Here is a 16,914-nt window from a genome sequence, read left to right as displayed (position 1 = left end):
CAATTAATTTGTAGTTAATCTATATAAATTCATCTAATAAAGTGACTGTGTCTAATGACTATTAAAAAAGAGAAATGTTAAGAGTTAGTAAGTTCTTCATATTTTGCCCATATTCTTTTACAATTAACCATTGAATTTATAAACATATATAGATTCAACATAAGTCAATGGTGAACCCCACAAATCTAATAATTGATTGTAAGGAAATATATGCGAAATATGAAGAACTTATTAACCCTTAATATTTCTCGTTAAAAAAACATGTAAAAAGCACATGGAATTAAAATAAGAGAAATGATAAAGGCATAACTTTTTGGCATAATTTTGGCCCAACTTTTCACTTATGTGGTCATTTAAAAAAAAAAAAAATTAAACAATAACATTCTATGCGGTCCTTTTTTTATTTCGTATTTTTTTTTTATAAAAAAATACCATTTTTTTTAACAAAAATCAAATAAAAAAAGACCACATTTGATGATATTGCTTCAATATTTTTTTTTTTAAAGAAAATAAAAAACAAGACAAAAGTGGAGTTAAAAATGTGCTAAAAAGTTGTGCTCTCTTAAAATAATGTGATTCTCACTTACTATAAGTAACACGTGTCATTTATTAGATGGGTTTATTTCTAGCAAATTTCTGTCCATCATTCTCCTTCTTCTTCTTCTTCTTCTACGTAAAAAAATTTGCAACGAACTGATTTGTACGCAAATTTCTGTCTTCTTCTTCTATCTCTCTACTGCCTCCCCTCTCCGTCTTTCTCACTCGCTCCTCCATTTCTTCTTCTTCTTCTAGGCTCTGCGGAATGGCGACCATGGAGAGCTTGATAGGCCTCGTGAATCGGATACAGAGGGCGTGTACGGTCCTCGGCGACTACGGTGGTGGTGAGGCTGCTTTGCCTACTCTATGGGAGGCCCTTCCTTCCGTCGTCGTCGTCGGTGGTCAGGTCCTCTCTCTCACTCACACACACACACAAATTCTATTTCTCTGTATGTGTAGCGTGTAGGAATTTGTTTATGTATATCTTTGGTAAGTCTGATTCTTGGTGCATGTGTTTTCAAGTTAATGTACTGGTTTTGGCCTCTCTCCCCCTCTCTATGCGGGTATGTACGTATGTTTGCGTCTATGTGTAGTGTGATTTGTTGATTTGTGGTGTGTTTTGGATGGGAGTGTAGAGTTCGGGAAAGTCTTCGGTGCTGGAGAGCATAGTCGGGCGTGATTTTCTTCCCAGGGGATCAGGTAGGGTCGTATTTTTCTTTTTAAATGCTTTTGTTTTTATTTTGAATTTGTAGTCTGTTTGGTTGATGAGAAATTGGAGGAAAGAAAAAATAAAGAAGAAAAAAGAAAAGGATAATCGTTGATTTTTAGGTTTAATGTTCCCGTTTGTTTTCAAAGAATAATAAATGCTAGTCAAGCGATGAGTCCGAGGTTGACTCAAGAGAAGGGTGTTGATAGCAACTCAAAAGACAAAATTAAATTAAACTGAATAAAAAAAAAAAAAAAAAAACACAAAATTAAAATAAAGTAGTAAAATTGATTTATTAAAGAGAAAACTGCAAGGGTTGATTTTTTTTTTTTTTTTGTTGGTGAAAAGCAATTTAGACAAAGAAGAAGTACAATATTTTAAAACACAAAAAGGCTCTTATTTTATAACTCAACTAAAAGTCATATAAAGGATGATCTTAGTGGGATGCTTTAACGATAAAACACAAAATATAATTTTTCCAAAAGTATGTTTATATGAATTTAATCGATTTTATGCATGACAAAACTACTGAATTAATTCACAGGGAATTTTAACATGCCCGAGTCTATGCTAAATTAAATAATTATACAGAATAAATCACTTTTCCAAATGATTTAAGTAATTAAAAATATAAAACTTAAGGAAAAATACACTTTAGTCCATTGAATTATCACCATTTTTGACTTACACCTTCAATTTTTAAAAGTGACATCAGGGCTTTCCATACTAACATCCCATGTCAAATTAGACACTTTGCATTTTTCTCCATACCCTTAAAATTATTAAAAAATAATCATTTGAAAAAAAATAAAAAATAAAAACTAAAAACAACAAAAAGTGGTGGCCCATTTCATTGTAGCCTCCTTAATTTTATTATTATTTTTTTTTCAAATGGTTATTTTTATTTTATTTTTTGAATTTTATTTATTAATAACTTCAAGGGTATTTTGGAGAAAAAAAATGCAAAAATATCTAATTTGACAAGCAATGGTAGTATGGGGAGCCTCGATGTCACTTTTTAAAGTTTAGAAACATAATTGCAAAATAGGTGATAGTTCGGGGGCTAACATATATTTTCCCCAAAACTTAAACATTAAAAACCGAAAGGATTGTTAAGAACATACCAATAAAAGAAAATAAATGAGTAAAGCATGTGATTCTGCTATTAAGAAAAAGAGATATGCTATAGTGCAATAAAAAAAATTATTTTGGCTCATAAAGGTTCTAGGTAGCAAGAGGCCACAGGCCCCATCAGTGGGTGGGGCCACAACAGCTATGGATGGGGCCTGTGACCTCTTGTCAACTAGGACTAATAAAGTGGAGGTCACTAGTTCGAATCCCCTCTCCCCCCTCTTGTGCGGACATGTCAAAAAAAAAAAAAAAAAAAAAAAAAAGAACTAGGACTTTTATGGGCCAAAAATGACATTTTTATTGCACTATAGCATTTCTCTAAAAAAAATGCACTTCTCACATGTTAAATGACACATGACACTTTTAGAAATTGTGTTGGAAAAAATTCCTCCAACCCAGATTAGAGGAAATTTTTGTCCCCAATAAAATTTCGGGACTTCATCCCTTGCTAAGGCATGGCTTCTAGCAAGCCATCACACCAAAAAAACTCTAAAAACTAAGATGAAAACTTAAAAACTATTTTAGGGATGCTAAGCTATGAAAATTTGGCGTAATGAAGTCCTTGAATAGGCTTGGAAACCCTTGTTCTAATCAAACATGAGCTTCAGCACTGCCCCATTAAACACGTTTGCTCAAGTGAATGTCAAGTGAAGGTTGAGTGAACTTTATATCTCCAATTAGTCACAATCTCGCTTCAAGCGAACTTTCTGTTTGAATCTCGCTTGATCTGCACCAAATTTTCAGGCTTAATGTTGACAATCTGTTTTGACTTAGTGGACATTGGAATTAGGAATATTTGCGTGATAAAAAATTGTAGCATTTTAAATCAGTTTTTCAATGCCACTAAGCATACTTTCATCTGATAGTAGAATCAAAAGATATGACAGTTTTACTTCGACGGGTTGCTTGTGCAGTTTTGATAAAACTTGGTTTTCTTCATCTTTTTCTTGCTAGAATTAATTCCAAAGTCCTAGAAAAGACAAATACATGCATTAAAACTCATTTTAAGCGCAAAATCAATTATTGAACATTATTCCAAAATCATATAAATAAAATGCATGAATTAACACAAAGTATGGTAATGCTCCCTAATAATGATATAAATATGTAAAACTAAGTTATTATCACTATGGTAGTAGGCTTGGTTGAATAGAGTTTAAATTTGATTTTTTTAGAAGTTTTTTGGTTTTTCCACTTTTTCTGATTAGGTGTTTTTCTTGTATACTCTGTGTACTTGGGTTGTACCCTCTTGTTTTTTATTTTATTTATAAAATTCCTATTAGTTATATATATAAAAAAAAAAAACGTTGGGCGTTTCTTGAACCTTAATGGTTCTATAACATCATTTTCCCCTACAATTTCTCAGCAATCAAACAGAGATATTTTGATTAATCAATTTTTGTCCACAAAAGAAACACAAATTTGAAAACTGTAAAATATGATGTTAACTTTGTTTTTTTCTTTTCTTTGTCTAGTAGAGAAGGGTTCTTGATATTTAATATCTTACATTTTCCAGGGATCGTGACAAGGAGGCCTTTAGTGTTGCAGCTGCAGAAGACAGAACAGGGGCCGCAGGATTATGCTGAGTTCCTTCACTTGCCGAAGAAAAGATTTACTGATTTCTGTATGTCATTTGTTGTGCAAATGATGAGATATGGTTACACTACTTAATGTTTTTTGGTGGAACTGCTGGGGCACTTGATTAGAATGATAAAGTTCTTATTGGATGGAGAAATCAAAAGATTTTCTCTTGCTTATGTGTTTTGTCCTCATCTTTGTAATCTTCCTGTTCCTGGTAATTCTGGAGTGTCTTTGTTTACTTATTTCATGAAAAATGACCTTTACCCATTCGTAATTTAGAAATCTAACACGATTTTTTTATAGTGTTTGTGATTTACCTTAAAGATGAAATGTGCGAGTAGGTTTTATATGTACAACTACTTTTGTTATTGCTATCTGTATCACTAAGAACTCATTATGAGTGTTAGAATATATTCATAATATGAATATATTCTGATATTCACCGTATTTGATGATTGATATATATATTTCCCTGTATATTTATATTAATTTGATTCTGTAATATCATTCATTAACTCTTGATTGTATTTCCTATTTTATCTGGCCTTATTCAGCTATAAAGAGGCCCCTTTGTATACAGTTCAATACATATAGAAATATAGTATTCAGTTCATTTCTATATTCTATTCCTATATTCTCTAGTTATTTTAACATGGTATCAGAGCTAAAGGTCTTGGAATCGAATTTTGACTCCGTCAATTCACCCCCTATTTAAATTAAATATTCCACGTGTTGGGCCTCACCTATTAAAATGGAGTTTGAGCCTATACGTGAGGGAGGGTGTTAAAGTAATGATTAAGTGATTAAATTTATCTCTTTCTATCAGCTTAAGCTTTTGGGATAACTCGGAAAACAAAGTGCTTTACCTTTTAATAATAGTCACTCTATCATAGTTTTCTAGATTAAAAGCACAATCACTGATTTGTAATACCAGGAGATTTTTGGAGTTTCAACAGATATGATGTCAAGGAGTCATATTTTTTGAGTTGTGTTCTTAAAGATTAAATTTTTTCTTATTTCTTCAATTGGCTACTCTTAATTACTGTCAGTAACACTCCTAACTCGCTTGAAAGTATATATTCTTGTTGGCATTAACAACCCTCTCTGTATATTCACTTACTTGCTCAATCATTTCTCTTGTGTGGCTCGCATATGTATCACTATTATCAAACTCGTCCTAGGTGTATGCTTGGCTGCAAAGGATGTTTATTTGTTTCCTGCATAAGGCTTGCCACATCCTCAATATTTTCATTTTGCTAATAAGATTCATGTTGTTTTGAATCTATGCCCATGTTTCCTAGCTTGTTAGCACAGTAACTTGACACTGTCTAACCATTTATTGTACTAGCTATAATAAAAATCTCTCTTGTTTTTGACGCCTCTTGCTCAAACCTTGCTTGAAAATGTATGCTAAAAAATTGTTACAGCAATGCAAACTTTGTATTTCCTTCTCCTTTTTCAGATTTGAAAATGGAAATTGCAAGGTTGTTTGACTGTCTTATTTTTCTTACACAGCTATGGTTCGGAAGGAAATTCAGGATGAAACTGATAGATTGACTGGGAAGTCGAAACAGATTTCTCCTGTTCCTATTCATCTCAGTATCTACTCCCCAAATGGTAATGGAATCTAGACTTGGTGTTAGGAGTCAAGCATAATAGTTCCCTTGGTTTCTTTGATGTGCGGTTTTTATTAGCTGCATTATATATGAGATTGTATTTTACTCAAATTTTTAATGATTTATTGATTTTTTTGGTTATATTTGAGAAGTATGGATCAGTGATGAGGACTCAGCTATGTTGCCCGCTGATTATTGTGATCTTGATTTTCTGAAGTGTATCAAATTCATTATTGGGTTACAAAATCTAATTTATAGGGAACAATAATGGAAATGACATTTTGCGCCAGTTGGCATGTGGTGGGTTCCAAAATAACTCTCATTAAAGGGGGCCTAGGGTTTGAAGAACCTCACTGAAGTAAGAAATTAGTCATGACCTGGAATGTGCGAGAGAGAGAGAGACGAAATAATAAATCGATATTTCCTCTGTTCGATTTCCAAAGATATTCCAAATCATGTAATTTGTAATTGTTCTTGTCATATGTTTATCTGCTGCTGTCCTTTCTGTGTACCAAGCAGCATGAGAGTCTTTATATGTGGCTGGTGCATTGCAAGTAGTCTTGTCTTGTTGATTGCATTGCATTACATATCTATTTTTAGTTTGATTTTTGCATAGGCTTTTGTTGTGATATCTGTTTTTCCAATGTACCTTGAACTAAATGCATCTCCCTCCAGCTTCCTTCCCCCATGAGTGGAGAGTGAGGGCACGTGTTCAATCCTATTCTAGGTGTATGAGTTTGTTTACCTATCAGAAAAAATAATGATTTTCTTACTCGGTAATTTTGCTTGGTTGCTCTTTTGTTGCATACAGATTGAACTTTTATTTGACTTTATAAAGGATTATCATCATTGTTCAGAAGTCTTTTACATTATCTGATAATTATTGTTTATTTTTTGGCAGTTGTCAACTTAACATTGATAGATTTGCCCGGTTTAACAAAGGTTGCTGTAGGTATACTGTCCCCCTGTCTCTCCCGTTAAATGAAATTTACCCTTGTTATAAGTTCTATTTTTTATCTATTAATTTTCTGAGCTAGAGATGTATGTTATTGCCAGAGGGACAGCCAGAAAGTATTGTTCAGGACATTGAAAACATGGTTCGTTCATATGTAGAGAAGGTAAGAAGAAAGTACTTTTTCCACCTTTTTTTTTTTTTTTTTTTTTTTTTACATTTTGTGTAACTGTGACTGATTTGTTTACATCCTTCTTATTTATGACATCATAACTCATTATTTTTATGCATTTCTAGCACATACATTTTCAAATAGAAGGCATCAAGTTAGAAGAATATAATCAGTGGCACTATTCTTTAATTTCTAGTAACTATGGAATTCTGGTAGATTAGTTTTTTAGTCTATATTCACTCTTTTGTCTCGATTGTACAATCGGCAATCTCACAACGGTGAGATATAGAGCAAGAAACCAAGGAAAAAGCTATCGTGAGGGAAGGACATTTTTTAAGGAGTATTCCGTATTCGCATGCTGGTATTATTTTGGTTAATTAACCTTCTCCTTGATTTATTGTTTGATGAGTTCTAACTTGATAACTACTTATGTTGCCTTTGAAGACGATTATATCCAAGGAACTGTAGAACTCTTTTTAATTTATTAGAGATTTATGGAGGAGTGTTAACTTATAGTCTTATCATGGAAAATTAGAATGGGTAAGAGTTTTTTTTTTTTGTTTTTTTTTGCTTTTCTCTCTCATATTCACGGTTTGTATTTTCAATAATTGTTAAATTACTATTTATCCTAAAAGTTTAAGTTGATAAGAAATAGTAAATTTAATTGTCTAATTAATATTCTTAACACTCTCTTTCACGCGTGTGACTAAACAAAAGAGAGAATATTTTATTGAAATGAGAGAACAAACTATAGAGCCAAAGTTCAAACTTAAGAATTTTGCTCTGATACCATGTTAAATCACTAGCCAATCCAAATATATAAGCTGATAGAAAATGGTGAAATTAATTATTTAATTAATATTTTAACAGTAGTGAGTGATTTCTGTCTCTTAAATTTGATTAATCCCTCTAGTTGCAACTTATTTTGGATGTTGCAAAAAGCTTCCATCAAGTAAAGTCTAATTTATTGTGGAGATGGTCTCCCGAGTTTTGATTTTATGTGCTGCTTTCACTTCTCCTGATTTTTTACTGATTGGTATGCCGTGATCTCTTATCTGTATTAAAAAAAAAAAATTGTATTTATGTTCCATGCCTTGGTTTTGTTTTGGTTCAAGCTTATGCATTTAAATTCATTGGTTATATCTGCAATTTGTTGGAGTTCTTGATAGTTTTGTTGCTTCAAGTTCTCTGCAAGCTATTATAAAATTTATGGTTCTTGGATTGCAGCCAAATTGCATCATTTTGGCCATAACTCCGGCCAATCAAGATGTAGCAACATCTGATGCTATCAAGATTGCTAGGGAAGTTGATCCATCAGGTATACTTTCTGTACATTGTTTCTAGTTATCTCTCAATACAGCCATATATGAATGTATTTTTCTTAGGTATGCATTCGTGGTTTTTCTCTAATACTTTTTCTTTAATATGGAGATTACGTTTTCCTTTTTTAGGTGAACGGACATTTGGCGTGTTGACAAAGCTTGATTTGATGGATAGAGGAACAAATGCTTTGGATGTAAGAATCCTTCTAATGTATTCAGCTTTAAACTCTCTGAAATTTAAAAGTTTGGCTGGAAGCAAACGATGCTTCTCAATCCAACCTAAGATGGGGCATTGTTGAAGTATGTTTCTCATTTTATTTTTGAAGATATTCTGTGCTTCGTATCCATTATGTAAAACCCAACAAAGCCATCTTGAATAGTTGATTTAGAATAAACATCAGGCAATTATCTGATAATTCGAAAAATCTGTGGTTTGTGTCATGGGGAATTGGAAACATATGGCATGATTGCCTTATATCTTATAGCTTTCAACCAAACAATATTCATGAAAAAATGCTTGTGTCCACAGGAAGGCACAGAGAGTCTCGGGAAATTTGAATTTGTAAAATCATATTGAGTGCACTTGGGCACCCCATGAAAACAAATTGTTTACACTGATTTTTTGTACAGCATTTAGAGGCAAAAACCAGCTCATGAATGGTGCCGTTTTAGAAAACCATTGGCTTGAATAATTAAGATGTTATTCCTTAAATCACCCTGCCTCTTTTTGTTGAGGATATTTTGATAATAAGAACAAACTCAACTTCAAACTAAAATGAGAAAGATGATTCTTTCTGATGCTACATAAAATAAGTGCATTTTCTCTGTCATTCTTTCTTTTGAGATATCCTATAGAACATGTATACTTTCTAAAAGTGAAAGTTCTTACATCTTCAATTTCCTATAGTAACTCTACTTTCCTTCTAAAAAGCAAACAAGATTTTTGTTGAAAGTAGTGCCACCTCCTGTATCAAATGAAGGACATTTTATAAAGTTCACTATATGTTTACTTGTTTGCCAATGATCGTGCTATTTCAAATGAAAATACTGATATTAGGACAGAGGTAGTATTGTTTTGTCAGAATCTTCCAGTGAGTTGATTATCTAAGTGGTCATTTTTTCTAGTTGTATCTTGAGTAATTTTTTTTCGCCCTTAAGTTATGGATGTACCTGGCGACTCTTTAGGAATCATATAGTACATTGAAAAAGAAAAGAAAGGCAGGATTCCCAAGTGTCCAAAGGATCTTTTTATTTTTTTGTGTATTACTAGAAAATTGCATGTCGATTGATTGTTTTCCTTGTACTTTTATACATCACTCGTATCTGTTTTTTGGCTATGGTAATTGTTAATTTTTCTGCATTTTGTAATTTATACATCACTTATCTGCTGCAGAAAGGTTAGGTCCTCTTAATATGGTTTCCTTTCATGTCATTTTAAAGGTTCTTGAAGGAAGATCTTATCGGCTTCAACACCCTTGGGTTGGAACTGTAAATCGTTCACAAGCTGATATAAACAAAAATGTCAACATGATTGCTGCTCGGCAGCGGGAGCGTGAGTTTTTTGCCACAAGTCCTGATTATGGACGCTTAACCAGCAAAATGGGCTCTGAATATCTCGCAAAACTTCTTTCAAAGGTTTTGTTTATCCTGCTTATCTTCATTTGTAATGTGATGACTAGCTTTCTACATTTATTTTTTCTAACTCTATTAACTATGGCTGGTTACATTTAGATATTATTATCATTTCAGCATTTAGAATCTGCAATTAAATCTCGCATACCAGGCATTGCATTATTGATTAATAGAAGCATTGATGAACTTGAAGCAGAGTTGGACCATCTTGGTAGGCCTGTTCCTATTGATGCTGGGGTGAGGAATTTATAAACGAGTCATTTATATTTTAGTGTTGACATATGAATTGTCTGATGATATTTATTGTAATTTTTTTATGATGCTTATCAGGCCCAGTTATATACTATCCTAGAGTTGTGCCGTATATTTGACCAAATTTTCAAGGAGCATTTAGATGGAGGGTAACGTATTGTGCTTTGTTTCTTCTTTCTTTCATTGCTTTAAATCTCATCTCAGCTGCTACGTGGGAGCCAAACACTGATGCATATGATGATTCATTTTGATTCTATTGGCAAGTAATTCCTATATTCCTGTTATTCCTATTTATATTCCTTTGCCAAATCTCAGGCGACCTGGTGGTGATCGGATTTATGGAGTTTTTGACCACCAGCTCCCTGCTGCTTTGAGGAAGCTTCCATTGGACCGTCATCTTTCACTGCAAAATGTAAGGAAAGTGGTTTCAGAAGCAGATGGGTACCAACCTCATTTAATTGCACCTGAGCAAGCTTATCGACGCCTCATTGAGGGTGCACTTAATTACTTCAGAGGCCCAGCGGAAGCTTCCGTAGATGCTGTAAGTGCTTTTGTTTTTGTCCTCATGGTTAAAGGGTTGTGCCCGAGGCCACCTGACTCTTGGAATGAAGATTTTGTTTTCTTTTCTTGGGAGAAGGGGGGCGGGGGTTAATAGGGGGAGTCATGCAACGGTGTCATAAAGATGATGTGCATTGAGATCTCTAGAACCAATGTATATGCTTTTCCATGTCTTTTCAAACTTTAATAAATTGACAAGCATTGCACCTCTAATTAGTTTCTCTTTTCCGGAAATATGGTATTGCAGGTTCACTTCATATTGAAGGAACTTGTTAGAAGGTCAATTGGAGAGACTCAGGTTCGAAATCAAGAAAGTTCACTATTTCCATTGCAGCAACAATTTACCAGCTAGGAAATCTAAGTTTTATTTTTTGGAATGGTACAGGAGTTGAGGCGCTTTCCAACTCTTCAAGCTGAAATAGCAACAGCTACCACTGAAGCATTGGAGAGATTCAGGGAAGACAGTAAGAAGACAACTTTGCGAATGGTGGAAATGGAATCTTCATACCTGACTCTGGATTTCTTCAGGAAACTACCTCTGAAAATGGAGATGGAAGTAAATCCATCCGGCTCCTCTGCAGATCGATATACAGAAGGGAACTACCACAGGATAGGATCAAATGTTTCTTCTTATGTTAAAATGGTATCAGAGACACTCAAGAATACCATACCAAAGGCAGTGGTTCATTGTCAAGTGAGGAAGGCCAAGCGGTGTTTACTTGATCATTTGTATATACAAGTGGGCAAAAAAGAGGTATTGAGCGATATTTGCCTCTCTCTTCCCAAATTAGGCTTTAATTTCAACCCCTTTTGCTGACAGAATATTGTGAGTTTATAATGGGAACAATGCTAAAATAGTCCCTATAGTTTGGAGTTTTGACAAATAACTCTTTAGGGTTTAAAAAGTGACTATACACTTCTTGGGGTAAGCCAAAACCCCAAACCACATGAACCAATTTAGCATTTTTCCCTTTATAATGAGGCATTTAATAGATAACAGGATCCTTAGGCCTGCTCCCACTGGAATCATATTTAGATGTTCCCAGTTACAATTTGATATGTAATGCTCATTTGAAAAGTACCTTCAACGGATCTCACACAACTGCTCGACTTCCATTGTTGGTTAACCAGTGTTGCATTTCCTTATTTTATCAAACAAATTTACAGCAGTATACATGTGAATTTTAGCTACTTCCAATTCATCCTTCTGAATGTTGAGAGAAGGTAGTTTCTTCTGTAGGGCAAGCAACTTTCAGAACTGTTGGATGAAAATCCAGCACTGATGGAAAGGAGACAGCAACGTGCAAAGAGGCTTGAGTTATACAAGTCTGCAAGAGATGAGATTGATTCAGTCTCATGGTCCAGATGAGGTGAATCTTTTCCCTATCTCATTCTACCCTACCACGTTTTTCAAACGTTATCCACTTCAATATGTTTTGGTATTTACTTTATTCGAATTAAAAAATTTAATTGCTTCATAGGCTTATATTTTGTTTCAAATAATGACCCATTTTTTTCTTAAAATATTTATTTTATTGACTTGTGCACGTTTTTTTTACCTTGTGCACTTGAGGCACTAAGAGTGGGGTGGTCATGCAACCACTCCAAGTCTCCAAACAAAGGTGGCCATGCCTTTATTCTCGACAGGAGCTACAACCATGACTTTTTACCTTTATTTTTTTTTTTATATTGTTTCTTCAAATTTTTTAAAAACATTTCTCAAACTTTTTGATTTTTTTTTTTTCATTTAATATCCCACAAACAACATTTTTTTAAATTTAGCTCCTACTCCTACCAATATACTTCTCAATTTTCACTTTTTCTAAACACAAACCCAAAACACTTTTAAAAAATTTGACCAAACATGCCCACAAATTTTAATGGTTGGAGATGAATATACAATATCAGTTAAAATAAATAAATAAATAATCTTATGCGCATTCTAGTTCTAACCCATTCCTTTCATAGGGCGGGCGGCTGTCATTCTTTTTAAGAACAATATGGAGGAAACACCGCACTGTATCTCAAAACATAACTATGCCCACAAATTTTAATGGTTGGAGATGAATATACAATATCAGTTAAAAAAAAAAAAAAAAACTCTTATGCACATTCTAGTTCTAACCCATTCCGTTCATAGAGTGGGCGGCTGTCATTCTTTTTAAGAACGATACAGAGGAAACACCACTGTATCTCAAAACATAACTATATGACTATATCTCCAAAAAGAGTGCCCCACAGACATAAAGGTCAAAATGTACTCTTATTTTATTATTGACTAAATATTAAATAATAATATATCAATAGCAGCTGGACCAAAAGGCTCTCCCTTCCAACAAAATTCTTGTAAAAGTTTTGAGTTTAGCAAGGAATTTTCTATGAATGTTTCAAGCTGCATCTGTAGAAGTACCTCATTTCTTATCAAGCTCTTCTAAAGCTGCCCACAATTTCGGATCTTCATAATCCTTTATAAGGAAGGCAGGCTTTGCTTCCAGCAGAGAGCGTTCTGGATTCCTGGTGGTTATACCAACTACCGGCATCCCGGCCGCCACTCCAGCTTTAATCCCCGAAACAGAGTCCTAGCAGAGCAAAAACAAAACAAATACCAAATTTCAGGGAGTGCAAGCTAGACAAACTTCTGAAAAGAACATGACCTGAGAAGAAGGTAGACCTCAAATACAAAAGTGTGATCCTTTGATACATTGAGTATTTCAAGGGCCTTCAAGTAAGGTTCTGGGTGTGGCTTGGCATGGTTACATTCGTCTCCAAGAATAACAGCTTCAAAGAAATCTGACAGGCCGAGTCTTGAGATCATGAGTTCGGCATTTGGCCTCGGAGCATTGGTCACTGCAGCCCGTTTCAACCCGCGATCTTCAATCCATTTTTTCACTTTGTATATGCCACTCACAGGCTCCAATTGTTCTGCGGCCAATCTGTGTTGTTTCATCAAAGAAATTATATCACTGGAGCTTGAAAGGGTTTCCAATTAGAGAAGTAATATTTACCTTCGGAACATGGCTTCCTTTTCATCCGTGAACTTTAAGCCCCGTTGAACATCATCAGGGAAGAGGAACGCAGCAGCATCATCGTTATGCTTGCCAGCAATATTCTCAGCGTAGAATTCCTCAGTAATTGGAACCCCACCATTAAATCCAATCTGTAAACTACCAAAATTTCTGTTAATCCTCCATAAGTACTTCATACAGAATCATGAGCTCTTTCTTTGGTTAAACAAGAACTATGCACGTATAACGTATGCATTTTGTTATGGTGAATGTAATATCCTTGGATGCAAAAGTATGAACTTCTTTTGATAAATAAAAATTTATTTCTGGAGTGAAAAAGAAAGTGACATAGAGAATACAAACTTGAACCAGAGATCTCAATCTTTTTGAGAAAATCTATAACTGTTTAGGGCAAGTTAGTCAAAGAAACTTTACCTCTTGAAGCATTTCACGGAAGGCAAAGTAGTGGAGTGGATCTGAATCACATAAAGTTCCATCTACATCAAATAGTACTGCTTGAAGAGGAGCAAGTGCAGCGAGAGAACTTTTGCTGGTTCCACAAAATGGAGAAAATAAGGCAACAGTACAACCAAATGACATAAAAATAAAATAAAATACAAGGTGCTAAAAGTTTTTGAAAATATATAAAAAACAGCATATCAAGATGTCAGATCATCCTGTTACCATCTGCAGCTTACAGTATGTATTTAAAGGGAACCACTAGATGGTGGTTCCCAATCAACATTTTATGATAACATTGTCAACACCATAACAAAAACCTGTAAAGGTTCTCCATCTAATGGTTGATATAGATCCCAACACATAAGTTGGACACTTGCTCAAAACCATAAAATGACAACATTTAGTGAACAAGTTACACAAGAAATTCAGATGCTACTCAAATTAAAATGGAATCCTTTCAGTTCCATGAAGCATACAAAGTACATAACCACAAATTACATACAGAAACAACTAACAATTGACAATTTTCTTGTGTACATACAGCTATGGCAATGACTTGTAGCATTATATCAGTCAATGGTTCCTAATTCACAGATATTTTGGTAAAGATGGAATTCAGCAATTCCTATGAAGTTAATGGGATTAACTGATATTTACCAGATATTCGTCTACAAAAGGAAGCATGAATTTTGTAAAGTCTCTCCCATGGAGTACTTACTAACTATAAAGTTGAAAACTTTACAAATGATAAACAAGCAAAAATTTCAACGCGCTATGCTTTAGCATCCATTTAGTATTAAGCATAAAGTGTGCCAATTGCTCATCAGAGGAAATAATCTGAAATAGCCAAACATGACCACAGGAGGAAGAAAGAAGCAACATCGGATATGCAACCAAACCACGTCGAGCGAGAATATGCAAATTCACTGGCAGAAACAACAGCTCTAGTACATGGGAATATAAGAGAAAATAACAAAGATGAAGACAAAATACAGAACCATCTGAATGAAAATAAACCTAATTACCAGAAGAGAAAGTATTCAAATTAAAAGAAAAAAAAAAAAAAAAAACTAAAATAGAGAAGCATGGAGTCTCAGTTAGAAATTAACTAGGAAATGAGATGGTAAGCATCAGAACTCTATTTAAAAAAATCCAAAATTAAGAGGAGACGCCAATCTGGGACAAGTCCATTTCGATCTCTAGCATGAAAAGACTAATGATTGATGAACATGAACCAAGTGAAGGACACTACACTATCGCAATTAAGAAAGAAAGAAAGAAATGTATTTATCAACAGAATTCAAGCAGATGCTATGAACAGAATATGCAAGTAATAGTTCCCATAATACAGAATTGAAAAGCACAACTTTTAGCTGGCCCACAATTCAAAACAATCCAAAACGTAAAATTTCACAAAAAAGTAAAAAATAAAAAATAAAAAATAAAAAATAAAAATAAAAATAAATAAAATAAAAAATAAATAAATAAAATTGATTACTGGTGAACATGAACCAAGTGAAGGACTGAATCACACTATCACAATTAAGAAAGAAATAAATGTCTTTATCAATAGAATTCAAGCAGATGGTATGAACAGAATGTGCAAGTAATAGTTCCCATTATACAGATTTTGAAAAACACAACTTTTTAGCTGGCCCACTTTTCAAAACAATCCAAAATATTGGATTTCACAAGCACACAGAAGAAAATATTGGATTTTGATGGTACAGAATTGAACGACATCCAGACTAATGCGAATCTCTAACAGGTTGACTTTGGTGCAATAACCCAGAATATATAAGAAACCAGAATTTCATATGATGGGTACAAGGAAAATCATATGATATAACAGTACCCCAAAATATGTAAGTGAAAAACAAAAACCGTAACAACTACCAAATTTATGGAATGGAATAAAAACTGACACTGCATGGAAACAAAAACTCCTAAAACTTGTCCATCAGTGGCATTGTGTACAAGCAAAATTTTCACAATAAAAGTTGAAGAATTAAGATCAACCCAGATCAAATCTGCGGCCATTGTTCCAAGAACGATCACATGAGAGAGACAGAAAATTTACCTCTCCTTAGAATTTTCACCACTTGAGGCCGTCATTACTTGTTGGGTTTGAGGTAGGCGATTATCGAAGGATTTTCTTTGCCAATACTTGTTTCGAGAAATGGGTAGTTGGGACTCGGGAGCAGATCGTGGCGGATGTAGTGAATTATGAAGAGGAATAAGCGAAGGGAATCTACCACAGAATGAGATGCGAGCTGTATTCATTCCTTTTTTCTTCTTTCTTTGATATGAAAAACCTGCCTCATAACTTTTAACATTATTATTGGACTCCCCTAAGGTTATGAATTTTACACAATTTTAAACTGGAAACGGTCATGATTACTGAAAATACATGCATTGTCTCAGACTAATCTTCTTCCTCTTCTAAAATTACCCCGATCGATCGGCAATTTTACAGAACTTAGAGTCTAGTCAATGAAACAGCAAGCAAAAAAACTTAAAAGTACAGAGGCTGTTAACAAATAACCAAGAGTCTAGGGGTTGCTCACAAAAGAAAAAGAAAAACACTTTCCTGGGTGTTTCTTAAATTTCTCAAGCATATTCGCTTCACTTTTTTCAAATGTCCTGGAAATTTGGGAGCCCTTCCAACCAACCAACTCACCTGGCCCCCGGCGGCTTCCCTCTCTCACACGTTTATTGTTCCTTTCCTTGATTATATTATTTGTATGACAAAAATTGGACCACGTATCATCAGTTAAAAGACAAGTTGGCCACTTCTTTCTTTTCTTTTTCTTTTTTTTTTTTTTCTTTTTTTTAACGATATTTTTTGATTGATATAATAATCAAATGGGACAAAATGCTAACTCACTAAAATGTCAAAGATACAATTTAAAATCTCTACAACCTAAACAATATTTATGACACACACAATAGTTTGTCAGAGCTTTCGGCTATTTTACGAGACAATAT

The 16,914-nt window shown here is 33.9% G+C and overlaps 2 protein-coding genes across 4 annotated transcripts; one reads left to right on the top strand and one right to left on the bottom strand.

Annotated features, from left to right (window-relative positions):
• The first annotated feature begins 802 nt into the window (after positions 1 to 802).
• On the top strand, positions 803 to 11,915 carry LOC132174767 (phragmoplastin DRP1E-like). Of its 3 annotated transcripts, none has more exons than XM_059586441.1 (15): positions 803 to 943; positions 1,173 to 1,236; positions 3,891 to 3,998; positions 5,471 to 5,572; positions 6,473 to 6,523; positions 6,628 to 6,689; positions 7,923 to 8,013; positions 8,147 to 8,211; positions 9,458 to 9,652; positions 9,767 to 9,886; positions 9,980 to 10,050; positions 10,217 to 10,442; positions 10,707 to 10,757; positions 10,845 to 11,213; positions 11,700 to 11,915. In XM_059586441.1, exons 1-15 carry the CDS (start codon positions 803 to 805, stop codon positions 11,826 to 11,828), a joined length of 1,845 nt encoding a protein of 614 aa, XP_059442424.1. In that variant the 3' UTR covers positions 11,829 to 11,915. The 3 variants fall into 3 exon arrangements, with proteins under 3 accessions (XP_059442424.1, XP_059442425.1, XP_059442426.1); XM_059586442.1 differs by having other exon boundaries at positions 11,688 to 11,761; XM_059586443.1 differs by lacking the exons at positions 803 to 943; positions 1,173 to 1,236 and adding an exon at positions 3,715 to 3,805.
• Positions 11,916 to 12,703: 788 nt separating this feature from the next.
• On the bottom strand, positions 12,704 to 16,236 carry LOC132175190 (haloacid dehalogenase-like hydrolase domain-containing protein Sgpp). The gene is made up of 5 exons (XM_059587056.1): positions 16,007 to 16,236; positions 13,900 to 14,014; positions 13,465 to 13,616; positions 13,131 to 13,392; positions 12,704 to 13,038 (listed from the first exon to the last, which is right to left on the bottom strand). Exons 1-5 carry the CDS (start codon positions 16,207 to 16,209, stop codon positions 12,871 to 12,873), a joined length of 900 nt encoding a protein of 299 aa, XP_059443039.1. The 5' UTR covers positions 16,210 to 16,236; the 3' UTR covers positions 12,704 to 12,870.
• Between the last annotated feature and the right edge of the window lie 678 nt (positions 16,237 to 16,914).

The sequence above is a fragment of the Corylus avellana genome, chromosome ca3 (assembly GCF_901000735.1).
Source record: "Corylus avellana chromosome ca3, CavTom2PMs-1.0".
NCBI classification, from domain to species: domain Eukaryota; kingdom Viridiplantae; phylum Streptophyta; class Magnoliopsida; order Fagales; family Betulaceae; genus Corylus; species Corylus avellana.
This window is presented reverse-complemented; position numbering and strand designations above follow the sequence as displayed.

Coding starts and splice junctions, on each gene's coding strand:
- LOC132174767 (XM_059586441.1), top strand. CDS start 803: ATGGCGACCATGGAGAGCTTGATAGGCCTCGTGAATCGGATACAGAGG. Junction 1,237..3,890: donor TTTTCTTCCCAGGGGATCAG/GTAGGGTCGTAT, acceptor TACATTTTCCAG/GGATCGTGACAAGGAGGCCT. Junction 8,014..8,146: donor TAGGGAAGTTGATCCATCAG/GTATACTTTCTG, acceptor TTCCTTTTTTAG/GTGAACGGACATTTGGCGTG.
- LOC132175190 (XM_059587056.1), bottom strand. CDS start 16,209: ATGAATACAGCTCGCATCTCATTCTGTGGTAGATTCCCTTCGCTTATT. Junction 14,015..16,006: donor GGTGAAAATTCTAAGGAGAG/GTAAATTTTCTG, acceptor TTGTGGAACCAG/CAAAAGTTCTCTCGCTGCAC. Junction 13,393..13,464: donor AAGGAAGCCATGTTCCGAAG/GTAAATATTACT, acceptor GAAACAACACAG/ATTGGCCGCAGAACAATTGG.